The sequence below is a fragment of the Trachypithecus francoisi genome, unplaced genomic scaffold, assembly GCF_009764315.1.
Source record: "Trachypithecus francoisi isolate TF-2019V2 unplaced genomic scaffold, Tfra_2.0 Lachesis_group4, whole genome shotgun sequence".
Lineage (NCBI taxonomy): Eukaryota > Metazoa > Chordata > Mammalia > Primates > Cercopithecidae > Trachypithecus > Trachypithecus francoisi.
In genome coordinates this window covers 113,974,475-113,993,809 of record NW_022681469.1, presented here as the reverse complement: position 1 = coordinate 113,993,809, position 19,335 = coordinate 113,974,475, and the positions used below count along the sequence as shown (strand labels likewise).

Genomic DNA, 19,335 nt, shown 5'->3' with positions numbered 1-19,335 from the left:
GCTATCACCAGGCTGGAGTGCAGTGGCGCGATCTCAGCTCACTGCAACCTCCGCCTCCCGAGTTCAAGAGATTCTCCTGCCTAAACCTCCCAAGTAGCTGGGACTACATGCACGTACCTCCACGCCCAGCTAGTTTTTGTCTTTTTATAGTCGAGATGGGGTTTCACCGTGTTGGCCAGGATAGTCTCGATCTTTTGACCTTGTGATCCGCCCACATCGGCCTCCCAAAGTGCTGGGATTACAGGTGTGAGGCACCGCTCCCGGCCTCACTTGTTCCTTTGATGGGGGCTGCTAAGGTCTCTGAACTGATGGATCCTGGGAGAGGACCAGGTTTCTAGTCAGATTGGGAAGAACCTCAGTTTTGGATACTTTTGAGTTTTATATGAGAGCTGTTGAGATATTCCAAGCTTTGGAAAAGAAAAGGAAAGCTGAAGCAAACAGAACATTATAGGCCCATGTGAAGACAGCCCAAATAGATGGGTGATTTCAAATTAATGTGAGAAAACTAATAGCTCGTCTATATCCAAATAACAATGAGAAAATGCAACAAAAGGAATGATTCCATTCACAATAGTAACAAAAAATACCCAAAGAATCCACCCAAATAGAAACGTGCAAGACTTTTATGAAATACTTTAAAATCTCAGCTGGATGCAGTGGCTCACATCTGTAATCCCAGCATTTTGGGAGACCGAGGCTGGTGGATTGCTTGAACCCAGGAATTTCAGACCAGCCTGGGCAACATACTGAAACCCCGTCTCTACAAAAAAGTTATCCAAGTGTGCTGGTGTTTATCTGCGGTCCCAGCTCCTTGGGAGGCTGAGGTGGGAGGCTCACGGAGCCTGGGAAGCTCGAGGCTGCAGTGAGCTGTGATCGCATCACTGCACTCCAGCCTGGGCGACAGAGACTCTGTCTCAAAAAAAGAAAAAAACAACCCAACTCACTTAAGGGCATCAAAAAACTTAATAAAGGAATAAATATGCTACATTCAAGAATGAGAATACTCAATATTGTAAATAGGTAAAAAATTTCCTCATTCACTTACGAAGTCATTGTTTAAAAACTTGCTCAGAATGATTCTAAATGTCAATGGGAAAAATAAGCACATGAGACTAGCCAGGCAAATGCTGGACAAACAGTAATGATGAGGTTTTGGGGCTGTGGATTTTCTATTTTACACATTTCCATATTTTCAAGTATGTATTACTTTTGTAATTAGAGTAACAAGAAATGAAACATCAGCAGGAGGTGGAATTAATAGTGATCTATCCACGAAAAAGACTGAGGTGGAAAGGAAGGATATAAAGATTACATTACTCGGAAGAAGAAATGTTACTATTGACTATACAGAAACAATATCAAGGAATACTGATTATCAAGGAATACTATGAACAAGTGTATGCCAACAATTTGATAACATGGGTGAAATCAACAAACATCTACAAAGACACAAACTACGAAGGCTGAAGAAGAAATGGAAAAATCTGAATAGACTTATAAAAAGTGACGAGATCAACAAACTTCTGGAAATTCACAAACTACCAGGGCTGATTGAAGAAGAAATGGAAAAATCTGACTAGATTTATAAAAAGTAAAGAGGTTGGATTAGTAATTTAAAACACTTCTCATAAAGAAAGTGACAAGCCCAGGCCTAGAGCCCATCACTGATGAACTCTACCCAACATTAAACAAGAATTAACACCAATTCTTCACAAATTCTTCCAAAACAAAACACAAAAAGATGAGGAGGACAAGGGAATATTTCCCAGCTCATTTTATGAGGCCAGTATCACTCTGATACCAAAACTAGATAGCCTAGGAAGGAAAGGAAAATACAAACCAATATCCCTTATGAATATAGAAGTGAAATTCCTCAACAAAATACTAGCAAAATGAATATAGCAACATATTAAACGGATTGTGTACCATGACCGAGTTGAGTTTATCTCACAATGCAGGGTTGGTTTAACAACTTAAAATCAATTAATGTCACACAGTGTATCAATAGACAAAGGCCAAACTCCAAACCAGTATCTCAACACATGTAGAAAAAGCATTTGACAGAATCTGACACCACTTCGTGATGTCAAGTAATCCACCTGCCTTGGCCTCCCAAAGTGTACTGGGTGGTGTGTGCTTGTAATCCTAGCTACCGGGGAGGCTGAGGCAAGAGGACTGCTTGAACCCAGGAGTTTGAGGGTGAAGTGAGCTATGATCATGCCACTGCACTCCAGCCTGGGCAACAGAGCAAGACCCTGTCTCTTAAAAAAAAACTATATTGATAAACCCTTCTGAATGTATTTCCGATTGTTAGTTTAAACTGAGTATGGCGTTTCTTTTGGGGGTGATAAAAATGTTCTAAAATTGCTTGTAATGATAGTTGTCCAACCCATGAGTATACTAAAAACCACTTTATTACACACTTTAAATGGGTGAATTGTGTGCTATATAACTTATATCTTGGCTGGGCATGGTGGCCTAGGCCTGTAATCCCAGCACTTTGGGAGGCAAAGGTGGGAGGATTGCTTGAGGCCAGGAGCTTGGGACCAAGCCTGGGCAACGTAGTGAGAGACTGTCTCTTTAAAAAAAAGAAGTTAGCTGGGTGTGGTGGTGTGTGCCTGTAGTCCCAGCAACTTGAGAGGCTGAGGCTGGAGGATCCCTAGAGCCCAGGGGTTTCAGGCTACAGTGAGCTATGACTGTGCCATTGTACTCCAGCCTGGGGTGATGGAGTGAGACCCTGTCTCTTTTATATATCTATCTATATAGATATATAGATTATATACATATTATATATGGATAGATATATATATCTATAATATATCGATATATAATATATATTATATACATAGATATATAGATTATCGATTTATCTTGATAAAGCTATATATAGCTTATCACTTATGACATTCACTTAGTTTTTATAAAACTAAGTGTAACTTGACAGAACAATATCTATTATGTGAACACATTTTTGTAAAATATAAGTTCTTTTTTTTTTTTTTTTTTTTGAGACGGAGTCTTGCTCTGTCGCCCGGGCTGGAGTGCAGTGGCCGGATCTCAGCTCACTGCAAGCTCTGCCTCCCGGGTTTACGCCATTCTCCTGCCTCAGCCTCCAGAGTAGCTGGGACTACAGGCGCCCGCCACCTCGCCCGGCTAGTTTTTTGTATTTTTAGTAGAGACGGGGTTTCACCGTGTTAGCCAGGATGGTCTCGATCTCCTGACCTCGTGATCCGCCCGTCTCGGCCTCCCAAAGTGCTGGGATTACAGGCTTGAGCCACCGCGCCCGGCCAAAATATAAGTTCTTAATAAAACATAATATGCTTAAAATTGAGGACAATTTGTGAAGCAAAAGACAAAAGCACCTCAGTGTCTCCCTGACACAGTCACTTTCATTGTGTAGCAAGCAGGTCTGGTGACAAACTGTCTTAACAGTAATTGATACTACCTCATTACTCATTAATAAAATAATAGGAGCCTTAATTGCATTCTTTCTATACATCAATACTGTGCTTAGTTCTTTGTTTTGGAGACAGAGTCTCGCTCACTGCAGCCTCTGCCTCCCGGGTTCAAGTGATTCTCCTGCCTCAGCCTCTGGAGTAGCTGGGATTACAGACATGTATCACCATGCCCAGCTAATTTTTGTATTTTAGTAGAGACAGGGTTTCTCCATGTTGGCCAGGCTGGTCTTGAACTCCTGACCTCAGGTGATCTGCCCACCTCAGCCTCCCAAAGTGCTTGGATTGCAGGCGTGAGCTACCACACCCAGCCTGTGCTAAGTTCTTAACATGTATTTTATCATATTTTGTTCACATCACCCTGATGATGGCCCCATATTCGTTTATTTACCACCTTCCCCTTGCTTACTATTTTCCAGCATATCAAAGTTTACATTTACAAAATTGTTTTATTTATCAGAATACAAAAAATGCATAGCTTCTTCTGTCATTAGCAGCACCTATAAGGATAAATACTTCAGGTTTTTAATTGAATTGGTTTTTATGTGATCATATGCAGTATAAGAGAATATTGGTAGGCTGGGTGCAGTGGCTCAAGCCTGTAAACCCAGCAGTCTGGGAGACCAAGGTGGGAGGATCTCTTGAGGCCAGGAGTTCAGGACTAGCCTGGGCAACATAGTAAGACCCTATCTCTACATAGAAAATTTAGCCAGGGGTGGGGGCGTGTGCCTATAAACCTAGCCACTGGGAGGGCTGAGGCAAGAGGATTGCTTGATCACAGGCTGCAGTGAGCTATGATCATGCCACTGCACTCCAGCCTGGGCAACAGACCCTGTCTCTTTAAAAAAAAAAACAAAAAGTATATTGATAAACCCATCTGAATGTGTTTAAGATTTTTAGTTTAAACGAAGGCATTGGCCGGGCGCGGTGGCTCAAGCCTGTAATCCCAGCACTTTGGGAGGCCGAGACGGGCGGATCACGAGGTCAGGAGATCGAGACCATCCTGGCTAACATGGTGAAACCCCGTCTCTACTAAAAAATACAAAAAACTAGCCGGGCGACATGGCGGGCGCCTGTAGTCCCAGCTGCTTGGGAGGCTGAGGCAGGAGAATGGCGTAAACCCAGGAGGCGGAGCTTGCAGTGAGCTGAGACCCGGCCACTGCACTCCAGCCTGGGCGGCAGAGCGAGACTCCGTCTCAAAAAAAAAAAAAAAAAAAAAAAACGAAGGCATTTTGTATTTGTTATAGTTGATCTTCAGTTTGAGGAGAAAACACTTTTTAGATGGTTGTCCATTTTTTGTTTCATGTGATACTAGATTTGAAAGTCAAATCTTTGGCAAAGCTAATTTTTAGAGTCTTTTTGTTCTGGTGTAAATATAGATGAGCTATTATGGAAATCTTGTCTTTAATGCTAACCTGAGTAATTTTTCTTTGTTTTTAGTGTTATGTGCCAAGAACCTTGCAAAGAAAGACTTCTTCAGTAAGTAAACACTTATTTTTTTCCCTCTTATAATATTATGCATGTATTTCTGAAATTTTAAACTTTAAAAAAAGATTGGGTATATTCTCTTTAAAGTTTGACCTTTACTTAATAGAAATCCATGGTTTTCCAAACTTTATTTCCCAGTTGACTACAACATGGGGGTTCCTTAGCTGAAAGACACAGAACTTATAAATCATAACCCAAAACCTGTCTTTCATTTCCTGTTCTGGTCACACCCAATTTTTTCTGCCTCTCTACCTATTAGAATATTTCTTTCTGCTGGATGATGTATTCTCAGCTCTAACAAAAATGAAATACTTTTCTGTAAAACAGCTGGATTTGCATAAAATTGTTAATCAGATTTTATAAATTAAGTCACATTTACAGCATCCTGTAATTAAAGGAATTGCAAATATAGAGACTCCTTTTCTAAAGGAAGGAATCACTCCTTAAGAAGGTCACCTAGTATCTGGTCAGTGCCTGCAGCATTAAATTCTTCACACACTTTCTGATCCTCACAGGACATCTTTCAGTTCTTGAGTAGTAGTATTCATGCTTTCAAGATGAAGAAACTTAGGCTCAAAGGCTTTCTCCAGATAGCCAGGAAGCTCCAGCACGGTGGCTCGTGTCCATCTCTATCTCTGACAACTGTCCACTTTGCCATCTGTCTGATGTAATAAACCTGTCTGATTCATTCCTTAGCATTTAGGGACTTAACCGAATTAAGGCCTGGTGAATACTTGCTTCCATAGATAAGATAGGCAAAGATCAGTAAACACATTTCGGGGCACTATTAATTTTTAGAAAGTCTAAATACAATTACTTTCAGACACTTTTCCCTCCACTTAATTAGCCCCGCTTTAATAGAAATTTGAATGTAAGCCTATTTTTTTTTTAGTCACTTTCTTTTCTTCCCTTTAAAAATCTGAGTATGGAGGCATACTAGGTTCTCTCTTAGAAAGCTCAATAGACATAACTTATTTTGCTGATTGAAATTATCCTGAAGTTAGAGAACAAAATGTACAATGGTAATCTTTACCGAATGAGATGATCCTGAAGCTCCCTTTAGCCTGAATTGTGTTCTGTGTCACATGGATCTGAGGTCTCATCTAGGTGTGCGTCTCCTCTCTCCTCTAGGGCTCCCCGACCCTTTTGCAAAGATTGTCGTGGATGGGTCTGGGCAGTGCCACTCAACCGACACTGTGAAAAACACATTGGACCCAAAGTGGAACCAGCACTATGATCTGTGAGTTGAATGTTCTGTAAACCCCATGCGGAGTGGCAAGAAAGCAGGTGTCTAGCTTTTACGAGAAACATTTAAGAAAAAAAAAAAAAAAGATGACTTTTTTTTTTTTTTTGAGACGGAGTCTCACTCCGTCGCCCAGGCTGGAGTGCAGTGGCAGGATCTCAGCTCACTGCAAGCTCCGCCTCCCGGGTTCACGCCATTCTCCTGCCTCAGCCTCCTGAGTAGCTGGGATTACAGGCGCCACCACCTCGCCCAGCTAGTTTTTTGTATTTTTTAGTAGAGACGGGGTTTCACCGTGTTAGCCAGGATGGTCTCGATCTCCTGACCTTGTGATGCGCCTGTCTCGGCCTCCCAAAGTGCTGGGATTACAGGCTTGAGCCACCGCGCCCAGCTGGGTGACTTTTTATTGATACCAAAAGCGGATGGCCAAATGAATGTCTACATTGCCTAATTTTAGAATTTATGTACTTGGAAGTTCTTGCATTTGCCATTTTATTTTTTTCTTTTCCTTTTTTTTTTTTTTGAGATGGAGTCTTACTCTGTCACCCAGGCTGGAGTGCAGCGGCATGATCTCAGCTCACTGCAACCTCTGCCTCCCGGGTACAAGCGATTCTCCTACCTTAGCCTCACAAGTAGCTGGGATTATGGGCATACACCACCACGCCCAGCTAATATTTGTATTTTTTAGTAGAGACAGGGTTTCACCATGTTGGCCAGTCTGGTCCTGAACTCCTGATCTCAAGTGATCTGCCCACCTTAGCCTCCCATAGTGTTGGGATTACAGGCGTGAGCCACCGTTCCCAACTGCATTTGGCATTTTCATAGATTTTTTATGGTTTGGTTTCATACCTGTGATCCTCAAACTTTTCAATCTCCTGGCCATTTTAGCAGGAAAAGAGGCTGTAGTTTGTAAACTCCACGTGCTACTGTTTTTCAGCAAAACTCTAAACCTAGTTGTAGTTTCTACCTAAAAAATGCATTTTTTTTTTTTTTTGAGACGGAGTCTTGCTTTGTCGCCCAGGCTAGAGTGTGCAGTGATGTGATCTCAGCTCACTGCGACCTTCACCTCCTGGATTCAAGCGATTCTCCTGCCTCAGCCTCCTGAGTAGCTGGGATTACAGGCACCTGCAACCATGCCTGACTAATTTTTGTAGTTTTAGTATAGACGGGGTTTCACCATCTTGGCCAGGCTGGTCTTGAACTCCTGACCTCATGATCCACCCGCCTCAGCTTCCCAAAGTGCTGGGATTACAGGTAGGAGCCACCAGTGCTCTGCCTAAAAGATGCATTATTATGACTATATGTTTCTGTTGACTTTGGAAATTTTTGCTCTTTAGTACATATATATTTTCTGCAACAGAAAATACAGTTTTATTTGATCAAAGCCATCAATTTCTTATATTCATTTAAAAACTGGATTGTACTTTGAAGACCACTATTTTATTTTATTTTTTAATTTAATTTAATTTTTTTTTAAAACAGAGTCTCACTCTGTTGCCCAGGCTGGAGCGCAGTGGCGCAATCTCGGCTCGCCACAACCTCCTCCTCTTTGGTTCAAGCAATTCTCATTCCTCAGCCTCCCGAGTAACTGGGATTACAGGTGCCCGCCACCATGCCCGGCTAATTTTTGTATTTTTAGTAGAGATGGGTTTCACCACGTTGGCCAGTCTGGTCTCGACCTCCTGACCTCAGGTGATCCACCTGCCTCAGCCTCCCAAAGTGCTGGGATCATAGGTGTGAGCCACTGCGCCTGGCCATGAAGACCACTATTTTATATGCATCCAAGTTTTCATATTCCTACTAAGATATTTTCATCAAAGTAATCCTGAAAGATTATTGTCTTTTAATTAACACAAATTATACTGTGTTGGGTGGGATTTTTATTTTTATTTTATTTTTTGAGACAGAGTCTCGCTCTGTTGCCCAGGCTGGAGTGCAGTGGCAAGATCTTGGCTCATTGCAAGCTCTGCCTCCCGGGTTCACGCCATTCTCCTGCCTCAGCCTCCTGAGTAGCTGGGACTACAGGCGCCCACCACTATGCCCGGCTAATGTTTTGTATTTTTAGTAGGGACGGGGTTTCACCATGTTAGCCAGGATGGTCTCAATCTCCTGACCTCGTGATCCGCCCGCCTTGGCCTCCCAAAGTGCTGGGATTACAGGCGTGAGCCACTGTGCCCAGCCTTGGGTGGGATTTTTAAGATTTATATTCTAAGATTGAGTTTCAGTGACACCGAGGCTCTGTAAGTGGGTTGAGTTCCTCTCTCTGTGGTTGACTTGCAGTGACAGTAAATGGAGGTTTAATGTCTTAGTGTCCTCTTGTGTACTTTGAATAGATCCGTAGGTTTGTAAGTAGTCCCTTGTTACAAACCAGTATTCTATATCAAACCTCGTTGGTGAGAATTTATGAATCATGTTACTGTCCTATGCAACTATTAAAATATAGTAAATTTGCCAGGTACAGTGGCTCACACCTGTAACCCAAGCACTTTGGGAGGCTGAGGCAGGTGGATCACCTGAGGTCAGGAGGTTAAGACCAGCCAGCCTGGCCAACATGGTGAAATCCCATCTCTACTAAAAATACAAAAATTAGCCAGGCATGGTGGCAGGTGCCTGTAATCTCAGCTGCTGAGGTGGCTGAGGCAGGAGAATTCCTTGAACCCAGGAGGCGGAGGTTGCAGAGAGCCGAGACTGCGCCATTGCACTCCAGCCTGGGCGACAAGAGCAAAATTCTGTCTCAAAAAAATAAAAATAAAAATAAATAAAATATAGTAAGTTTGTTATAAGATTATTATTATCATGTGGTTATCTACATTTGCCCCTTCCATAACGAGCAAAGTAATTCTTCTTCCCAGCCAGTTGAAATTAATGGGCACGTATTTATTAAATGCCTGTTACATGTGTAATACAGAGGCAACATTATTCTATAAGGTCTCTTAAAGAGAAAATCGCATTGAGCTATCATAATTCAGAAATACAATTAAAGGCTGGGCATGGTGGCTCATGCCTGTAATCCCTGCACTTTGGGAGGCCAAGGCAGGCAGATCACCTGAGGTTAGGAGTTCAAGACCAACCTGGCCACATGGCGAAACCCCGTCTCTACTAAAAAGACAAAAATTAGCTGGGCGTGGTGATGCACGCCTGTAGTCCCAGCTACTCGTGAGGCTGAGGCAGGAGAATCACTTGAACTTGGGAGGCGGAAGTTGCAGTGAGCCATCACTCAACTGCGCTCCAGCCTGGGGGCAACAGAGCAAGATTCTATCTCAAGAAAAAAAAAAAAAAAGAAACACAATTGAAAATGAGTTTTGCACTTTCTTTCCAGATATGTTGGGAAAACGGATTCGATAACCATTAGCGTGTGGAACCACAAGAAAATTCACAAGAAACAGGGAGCTGGCTTCCTGGGCTGTGTGCGGCTGCTTTCCAACGCCATCAGCAGATTAAAAGATACCGGATGTAAGAACCTAACGCTTTCCTGCCTTTTAATGCAACCGAAGAAAGCTTAGGAGGCATCGTTTTCTGTTTCGATTGCTGAATACTGAATTCCTGCCTTCCTCCCTAGTTCACATTCCTTGGGTTAAGTTTTGAATTGTTTGTTTACAGACCAGCGTTTGGATCTATGCAAACTAAACCCCTCAGATACTGATGCAGTTCGTGGCCAGATAGTGGGTAAGAACTTTCTTGTCTGTGTAAAGAGATGCTTTTCTAGAACTTACATTCAACCCTTCATTGCCAAGAACTCACATACAGGCACTAACGATGCCGACGGGCCTCAGAGGCCAGACCACATACGGGGCCTTCTCTTCAGTACTAGGAAGTTTTATTATTTTATCTAATTCCCTTCTCCTGGCTTTTTGTTTTCCTTCTGTTTTTTCTTTTTTTTTGAGATGGGGTGCAGTGGTGAGATCTCGGCTCATTGCAACCTCCGCCTCCCAGGTTCAAGCGATTCTCCTGCCTCAGCCTCCCGAGTACTTGGGACCACAGGTGTGAGCCACCACGCCTGGCTAATTTTTGTATTTTTAGTAGAGACGGAGTTTCACCATGTTGGCCAGGCTGGTCTCAATCTCCTGACCTCAAGTGATCTGCCCGCCTCAGCCTCCCAAAGTGCTGGGCTTACAGACGTGAACACCGCGCCTGGCCCCCTTCTCCTGGTTTTTAAAGTTGAGTTAAAATGACTTGGGTGCAGAAAGATTTAGGGTTAGAATTTTAAATGTAATTTTAATCATCATGTTTATGGACACTACATTTGTGACTGCATTATCCAAGAGTAGATAATAAGAATGGTGGCCGCACATACAGGAGTTGGGAAATAGTTGCTTCTGGAAGCCCCATCATATACATAAAAAGCAAAGAGTTGTGAAGAATTCCATGTAATATAATCTCTACAGCCAGGGGATGGCATTATTTAGAATGAAAAATTAAAGTGTGCTAACGTTACAAAGTTTGGCTAGAGGCAGTCTGTTGGAAGTGATTTTGCTGTTAAATAGCTCACCCTATTATCCACCATTTGTGTTAGTAGTATTTTAGGGTAACTGAGATATTGACCTGTAAGCACTGCTGCACGGAATCAAAACGGTCTCTCTGCAGCACACTGGAGTGATTATAACTCCAAATCTTGTAGGTATTGTCCTGTGTAGACCTGACTCAAGATAAAGGAATAGTGCAGGCATACACCCTGAAATCTACCATCATGAAAAAGTTCTCACTGAATGCTTTCCTGTGTGTAATTTCTTTTTTTTTCTTTGTGGAGGGATGTGCCAGGGAGAAAAACGAGTAACTGAAAACAACTTTATAAAAGTCTTGTTCATAGTAAAGATAGAGAATAAATATTTAGATTCACTTAGACTTTGCAGATGCTAAATGTACTCTCTGTGTCTTTATTCATTTATTTTTTTGAGACTGAATCTTGCTCTGTCGCCCAGGCTGGAGTGCAGTGGCGCGATCTCAGCTCACTGTAAGCTCTGCCTCCCGGGTTTAAGCGATTCTCCTGCCTCAGCCTCCCGAGTAGCTGGGGTTACAGCTGCCCGCCACCACGCCTGGGTGATTTTTTATGTTTTTAGTAGAGACGGGGTTTCGCCATGTTGGCCAGGCTGGTCTGGAACTCCTGGCCTCAGGTGATCTGTCCGCCTTGGTCTCCCAATGTGCTGGTATTACAGGTGTGAGCCACTGTGCCTGGCCTCTCTGTGTCTTTATTAAACTTAAGTCGGAATGTTCTTAAGAAATAAAAACTGGGCTCAGTGGCACATGCCTGTAGTCTAGCTACTCTGAGGCTGAGGCAGGAGGATTGCTTGAGCCCAGGAGTTTGAGGCCAGCCTGGACAACACAGTGAGACTTAATCCCTCCCCAAAAAACTTCTTTATTTTTTTTTAATTTTCAATTTTTTTTGGAGACAGAGTCTCGCTCTATCACCCCTGCTGCAGTTCAGTGGTGCGATCTTAGCTTATTGTAAGGATCTCCACCTCCTGGGTTCAAGCAATTCTTCTGCCTCAGCCTCCCAAGTAGCTGGGACTACAAGTGTGCGTCACCATGCCTGGCTAATTTTTGTATTTTTAGTAGAGATGGGATTTTGCCACGTTGCCCAGGCTGGTCTCAAACTCCTGAGCTCAGGCGATCCACCCGTCTCGGCCTCCCTAAGTGCTGGGATAACAGGCATGAGCCACTGTGCCCGGCCCAAAAAAAGTCTTCTTAAAAAATAAATCTTCTTAAAAATAACTTAGAGGGACTGAATATTGCATTGTTATTTTTATGGAGACCAGAAGAAACATAGCACCGTTTTCTACACCACATTTACAAGGAATGTTCCAAGTAGCACGCAGCTACCGGAGTAAAATGCTTCGTGTTCGAAAGCATAGGAATATACGTGTGTATGCATACACATATGCCTCGTTTTTACGATATCGTACATAAATGCTAAATGAGCAGTGACTCACTGTGTTATAATTATGTAAACCCCGCTGGGTTTTAACACAAGTCATTCTTTTCTCTTTTAGTCAGTTTACAGACACGAGACAGAATAGGAACCGGCGGCTCGGTGGTGGACTGCAGGGGACTGTTAGAAAATGAAGGGTACGTATGACCACAGCGAGAGGCGGGCCGAGTTCTCTGCTGCCTTAACCTCTCGGCCTATAGGAAAGTGCCCTTCCCTCCTTAAGTCACTCTGCAGAATGCTTGAGATGCATAAAGGATGTTGGGATAAAACTGTGAACTAGTTTACTTGTCTACAAAGGAAGCTGTAAAAACAACTGGGGTTGGCCGGGCGCGGTGGCTCACGCCTGTAATCCCAGCAGTTTGGGAGGCCGAGGCGGGTGGATCACGAGGTCAGGAGATTGAGATCATCCTAGCTAATACGGTGAAACCCCATCTCTACTAAAAATACAAAAAATTAGCCAGGTGTGGTGGCAGGAGCCTGTAGTCCCAGCCTACTCGGGAGGCTGAGACAGGAGAATTGCTTGAACCTGGGAGGAGGAGGTTGCAGTGAGCACAGATTGCGCCACTGCACTGCAGCCTGGGTGACAGAGTGAGACTCTGTCTCAAAAAAAAAAAACAAAAAACAACAACAATTCAGGTTGTGCCTGAAAGACTCAGAATCCAATGAAAGAGGCTCCCATGGGCCAAAGATGGGTGAGTTTGAGCATCAATAAGAATTATAACTGCCTGTAATCCCAGCACTTTGGGAGGCCAAGGTGGCTGGAGGCTTTGGTCTTGAGTTTGAGACCAGCCAGGGCAACATAGTGAGACTTTGTCTCTACCAAAAAAATAAAAAATAAGAAATTAGCTGGGCATGGTGGCACGTACCTATAGTCCCAGCTGCTAGGGAAGCTGAGGTGGGAGGATTGCTTTGAGTCCAGGAGTGTGCAGTTGCAGGGAACCCTGGTGACACCACTGCCCTCCACCTTGGGCGACACAGCAAGACCCTGGCTCAAAGAAAAGAAAAGAATTATAACTGCCATGAATTTGGAACATATCAAATATATTAAAAATCCTTGGGTTCATAATGACAGGGGAAAGAACTCAACACACTAAAAAATAAAACAAACTGTCGAACTGTCATTGGTCACTGTCACAATTTTGCAGTCCCCCATGAATTAATGGACCTGGCCAACAATCAATAATTGCTAAGAACATCACAGAAGAGAGATGATCCAACATGAACACACCTCTTGGAAATACAGGGGACCAGTGGTCACTGTCACAATTTTGCAGTCCCCCATGAATTAATGGACCTGGCCAACAATCAGTAATTGCTAACATCACAGAAGAGAGATGATCCAACATGAACACACCTCTTGGAAATACAGGGGACCAGGAGTGTGTCTCACGGCCCCAAGGGAATATAATCAACAAACATCCAGAATGGGGCCCTCTGTAGGACAGACAACCCACTGTCTTCAACAGATAGACTGCGAGGAAAGCAAAGACAGGAGGGAAGCAGAACTGTCAACAATTCCCTTGAGACATAGCTACACATGCAAGGTGTGGACTTTGGATCCTGATTTATGAGGCAATTGGAGAACTCTGAACACTGGCATTTGATTTTTTAAAAAATTAAGGAACAGTTTTTAGTTGTGATAATGGAAAAGTCCTTGTCTTTTAGAGGGACAGTATAGATCCTTATAGAGGCTGAAATATTTAAGGATGAAGTCATAAAACGTTGGGGTTGGTGGGGAGGGATTGGAAGAGTGGACACTGGATGATGGTTAGTTGGGAGGGGTGGACACGGGGGGTTCATTGTACTGGTCTTTCATTTTTTGTACATATTTGAAATTTTTCAATCTAAGATTTTAAAAAAGTATTTGCTTCTAAGGGGCAGTAGTCTATTAAGGTAAATTGTCTTCAGAATTGCTCAGGGGGTAAAGATTGATGTTTAAAAAGTACCTAAAGGGTGGCTCAAGCCTGTAATCCCAGCACTTTGGGAGGCCGAGACGGGCAGATCATGAGGTCAGGAGATGGAGACCATCCTGGCTAACACAGTGAAACCCCGTCTCTACTAAAAATACAAAAAACTAGCCAGGCGAGGTGGCGGGCACCTGTAGTCCCAGCTACTCTGGAGGCTGAGGCAGGAGAATGGCGTGAACCCAGGAGGCGGAACTTGCAGTGAGCCGAGATTGCGCCACTGCACTCCAGCCTGGGCGACAGAGCGAGACTCTGTCTAAAAGAAAAAAAAAAAAAACAAAAAAAGTACCTAAAGGTATTTTGGTATTTTATGTAACCAGGAGTTTCATTATAGAGTAAAATAACAAGGAAAATGGAGTATTTGGATATGATTTTATTTTATTTTTGAGATGGAATCTTGTCCTGTCACCCAGGCTGGAGTAGAATGGTGCAATCTCGGCTCACTGCAACCTCTGCCTTCTGGGTTCAAGCAATTCTCGTGCCTCAGCCTCCCAAGTAGCTGGGACCACAGGCACGTGCCACCACGCCCAGCTAATTTTTGTAGTTTTAGTACAGATGGGGTTTCACCATGTTGGCAAGGCTGGTCTTGAACTCCTGACCTCAAGTGATCTGCCCACCTCAGTGTCCCAAAGTTGGGATTACAGGTGTGAGCCACCGCACCTGGCCTGGATGTGATTTTAAATCAAGAAAAATGAGATCTCATTTCACGAACTCCTCATAGTCTAAGGCTGGTTTCTTCTAATCATTCCAGTCTACCCTACGGTGAAACTGTACAGTTGGCCTTGGGGACACTCCGGCCCCCTGTTCCTCTTAGAAGAGTCTGTCTTTCTGTTTGAGTGGCACAGGGTGGATTTTACAAAACTAGGCCCTTGGAACACTGCACATTGTTAAAGGAAAGCAAATGAATGTATGTGACGGTGTCCCCAGGACACTAGCCCTAAGGCGCTGGTCTTGTGACTCCTCCCTGGTGACACCATGCCTGCCTGCTCTGTCCCTTTCAGATCGGTGTATGAAGACTCAGGGCCTGGGAGGCCGCTCAGCTGCTTCATGGAGGAACCAGCCCCTTACACAGATAGCACCGGTGCTGCTGCTGGAGGAGGGAACTGTAGGTTTGTGGAGTCCCCAAGTCAAGATCAAAGACTTCAGGCACAGCGGCTTCGAAACCCTGATGTGCGAGGTCCACTACAGACGCCCCAGAACCGACCACATGGCCACCAGTCCCCGGAACTGCCTGAAGGCTACGGTGAGAGAATGTACCCTGCTGTGGCCAGTGCCATCTGCCCTGTTTCCACGAGCTTGACTTTTTTTTTTTTTTTGAGACAAGGTCTCGCTCTGTCACCCATGCTGGAGTGCAGTGGCATGATCATGGCTTACGGCAGCCTTGACCTCCCCAGCTCACGTGATCCTCCCGAGTAGCTGGGATTACAGGCACATGCCATCATGCCGGCTAATTTTTGTATTTTTTATAGAGAATGGGTCTCGCCATGTTGCCCAGACTGGTCTCAAACTCCTGGGCTCAAGTGATCCGCTTGCCTCAGCCACCCAAGTGCTGGGATTACAGACGTGAGCCACCGCGCCCGGCCTTTAACCCTTTTTGAGTAACCTGTTTGTGCCGTAAGTGCGGATGTTTGCATGGCTATGCCATGTGATAGTTGTGGCAGTGTAAAGACAGCTGGAAGAAAACGGTGCTAAATCTAGCTAAGCATGAATTTTCAGCAATTGCTCCACATCTCCCAGTCTAGAAATCAAGTGAAAATCTTAGGCAAACGAAGACCAGAGCCAACCAAGATAACATGTAGGCTAGATGAGGGTGTCTGTAGTGCTCTGGAAAGGAGAGCATGGGGCAAGACAGAGAAGAGGGGATTATCTGGCCACCTCAGAAGAACCGGGAGAAGACGGGGAGTGTTAGCTAGATGTAGATAATACCATAAGGGAGGGCATCGAGGGTTGGTTCCAGACTCTCCCTGGAACTGAAGTTGTCTAATTTGGATCCCTGATTTCTTGTGTAGAACAAAGAACAACAGTCCAGGGCCAGGTTTACTTTTTGCACACACAGACCGGAGTTAGCACGTGGCACGACCCCAGGATACCAAGGTAAGCCTCCTGAAACGCACACCCTCCCAGCTGTCTTTCCAGCGGTTGACTTGAAAAGCCAGTACCCTCTCCCAGATGTGTTGCTCTTGTTTTAAACTAAAAATATTGATGAATGAGATGATATTGATGTCTGGGATTTCCTTCAGCTAAGCTGGGGTGGGGGGAGTGGCCAGGGGTACGTTTGAAACAAGGTTGACCGTGATCATTGCTGAAGTTGGTTACACAGCGATTCCTTATGATCACTCATTTTTTATATGCTTAAAATGTTCTGTCCTAAGTCAAGGAAATATAAAGACTCTGTTACCCTCTCTGTCTTCTACTTTACTGTCCCCATTGCCTCAGTCCCTCGGGGACCATTCCTGGGGGAGATGAAGCTTTTCTATACGAATTCCTTCTGCAAGGCCATACATCTGAGCCCAGGTTAGAGACCCCCCCCACCCCATAACAGAGTTAATTTCTTTTTTTCTTTTCTTTGCTTTTTATTTCCTTTTGGAATAGCATTACTACCTAATACGATTTTTGGTAATACTTAGTTCCTTTTTATTCATAATTTGTTTCATCTGAGAACAAACTTCCTGTCTTTGATTTTCCAGATCTATGTTTAATTTATGACTCAGTACCTATAATGAGACTGGAAATATATTACCTGCAAACGAATGCGGTGTCTCTTTTGTACCCCGTTAGAAATGACAGGCTTTTGTGTTAATTAGAAACACATCTTGGTCGGTAAAGCTGTGCTCCCTTCTGACTGTAGATGGTGTTGAAATTATTAATCAGGAGAATAATTAATCATTCTTAGCGTGGAAAATACTTGTTGAACAAAAACCCCATTTGAAAATGAGAATGGCTTGTCCTGCAACTGTTTAGAATTGTGAGTTTCTGAATGCATGTTCCTGTATTCTCCCTTAGTCCTGAAAAGCTTGGTGCTGTCTGGGAACTTTCCAATGAAGAAACCCTTCTGGCCTGGAGCATTTAATGACACTTGTGAATTCACTTAGTTTTCTGACAGCACTAAGATACTTCCTGCTATTTGGGCCTTCTTTCGTATAAGAAATGATATTCTGTGGAGAGCCCCTGTTCCTTATCATGGTTATAAGCTCTCAAACTTCTATTTTCTTTTTTTTTTTTGAGGTGGAATTTTGCTTTTGTCACCCAGGCTGGAGTGCAATGGTGTGGTCTGGGCTCACTGCAACCTCCACCTCCTGGGTTCAAACGATTCTCCTGCCTCAGCTTCCCAAGTACTGGGATTACAGGCACCCGCCACCATACCCAACTAATTTTTGTATTATTAGTAGAGACGGGGTTTCATCATGTTGGCCAGGATGGTCTGGAACTCCTGACCTCAGGTGATCTACCTGCCTCCCAGAGTGCTGGGATTACAGGTGTGAGCCACCGCACCCAGCCTGAAAGTTTGGTTTTTAATCTCTTGGATGTTGCTGCTGTTTGCAACAGAGAGGCCTGGACTGAGTGGAGGTTTGGCGTAAGTAGCACCACGAAGGTCCATCTTAGCAGAGCTGGGACACAGACACCTTGATAAGGAACCTCTGTGGCTTCTGTTGCTGACTTTTGGCCTCATTCCTCTGTACTCAGTTTGATAAACCTCTCTGTATCTTCCATTTTGGTAGAGACCTTAACAGTGTGAACTGTGATGAACTCGGACCACTGCCGCCAGGCTGGGAAGTCAGAAGTACAGTTTCTGGGAGGATATATTTTGTAGATCATAATAACCGAACAACCCAGTTTACAGACCCAAGGTTACACCACATCATGAAGTAAGACTTTAAAAATAGTTTTTGCTGATCTCTTTTATTGATCATTGAATGCTTTCTTGGACTGATTTGTGTGAATGTATTGACTGCCTCGCCGGTTGGGTAATAAGCGTGGTCAAAATGATGTTAGATATCTGGTGGATAATTGCATATTTTAAACTCTTAAATTAGCTGTGAAGAGCACTGAAGCCCTAGATTGCTGCTACCCTTTTCTTACTTGCAGCCTAGATAAAATTGACCGAGATGGGGTCTTAGGCAGCTTCCTGAAGGAAGCTTCTGCAGGCAGCGCTCTCATGAGACACGCGGCCCTTAGGTTGAGAAGTAGAGATAGGCGATGTCCCCTAGTGCCTGCACGGTGGGGAACTGGATACCTTGGAACTGGGAATTATCTTGGATCCCATATTTAGTGTTCCAGGCCTGTTGTGTTCTCAGAGCCAAACATCCCACATAGCTCTTTTTTTAATTTTGAGACGGAGTCCCGCTCTGTCACCCAGGCTAGAGTGCAGTGGCTCGATCTCGGCTCACTGCAAGCTCCATCTCCCTGGTTCAAGTGATTCTCCTGCCTCAGCCTACTGAGTAGCTGGGATCACAGGCGCCTGCCACCATACCTGGCTAATTTATTGTTTTTTTAGTAGAGATGGGATTTTGCCACGTTGGCCAGGCTGGTCCCAAATTCCTGACTTCGGGTGATCTGCCTGTCTCGGCCTCCCGAAGTGCTGGGATTACAGGCATGAGCCACTGCGCCCGCCCTCGACATAGCTCTTTTAACTGACAGCTGTGTGTCTCAGTGGCAAAACTTAAACCGGACAACTGTCACTTTGTCACCGTACTAATCCTACTCCTTTTATTTTACTGAAAGTTTGCTCTCAGTGAGCAGCCGTGGAAATTTCTTGGCGGTAAAAATGAGGGATGGTTTTCATTAGATTTCACTCGAGTGCTCTGTTGTGCCTATCATTAGATTTCATTTGAGCTCTCCACTGTTATCTCCTTTAAAATTTTTTCCCATCATCTCCATTTCATTCTTACTGCCAAGGTGCATCTGATGGTACATTGGTCCATCTCATGGGTGTGTAATAGATGCATAATAAATGACAACCATTTCCATTTTTATTTGTAGTAGTAATGTGCGAGATAAGTGGTTACTTGGAATTGGGGTACCTCCCTTTTTTTTTTGAGACAGAGTCTGGCTCTGTCGCCCAGGCTGGAGGGCAGTGGCGCGATCTCGGCTCACTGCAACCTCCGCTTCCCGGGTTCAAGTGATTTTCCTGTCTCAGCCTCCTAAGTAGCTGGGATTATAGGTGCCCACCACCACAGCTGGCTAATATTTGGTATTTTTAGTAGAGACCAGGTTTCACCATGTTGTCTAGGCTGGTCTTGAACTCCTGACCTCAGGTGATTC

General features: G+C 44.1%; 1 protein-coding gene across 3 annotated transcripts in view; it reads left to right on the top strand.

Moving 5' to 3' along the window:
- Positions 1-19,335, top strand: part of SMURF1 (SMAD specific E3 ubiquitin protein ligase 1) — a 125,636-nt gene that overhangs the window by 84,933 nt on the left and 21,368 nt on the right. For 2 of the 3 annotated variants that reach the window (XM_033191776.1, XM_033191775.1), the window contains exons 2-9: positions 4,896-4,934; positions 6,075-6,183; positions 9,503-9,636; positions 9,784-9,849; positions 12,171-12,246; positions 15,075-15,316; positions 16,083-16,167; positions 17,793-17,939. In XM_033191776.1, coding sequence (XP_033047667.1) covers positions 4,896-4,934; positions 6,075-6,183; positions 9,503-9,636; positions 9,784-9,849; positions 12,171-12,246; positions 15,075-15,316; positions 16,083-16,167; positions 17,793-17,939 — 898 coding nt within the window. Of the gene's footprint in view, positions 1-4,895; positions 4,935-6,074; positions 6,184-9,502; positions 9,637-9,783; positions 9,850-12,170; positions 12,247-15,074; positions 15,317-16,082; positions 16,168-16,509; positions 16,588-17,792; positions 17,940-19,335 lie in introns of all 3 variants that reach the window. The other variant, XM_033191777.1, reaches the window with a different exon arrangement.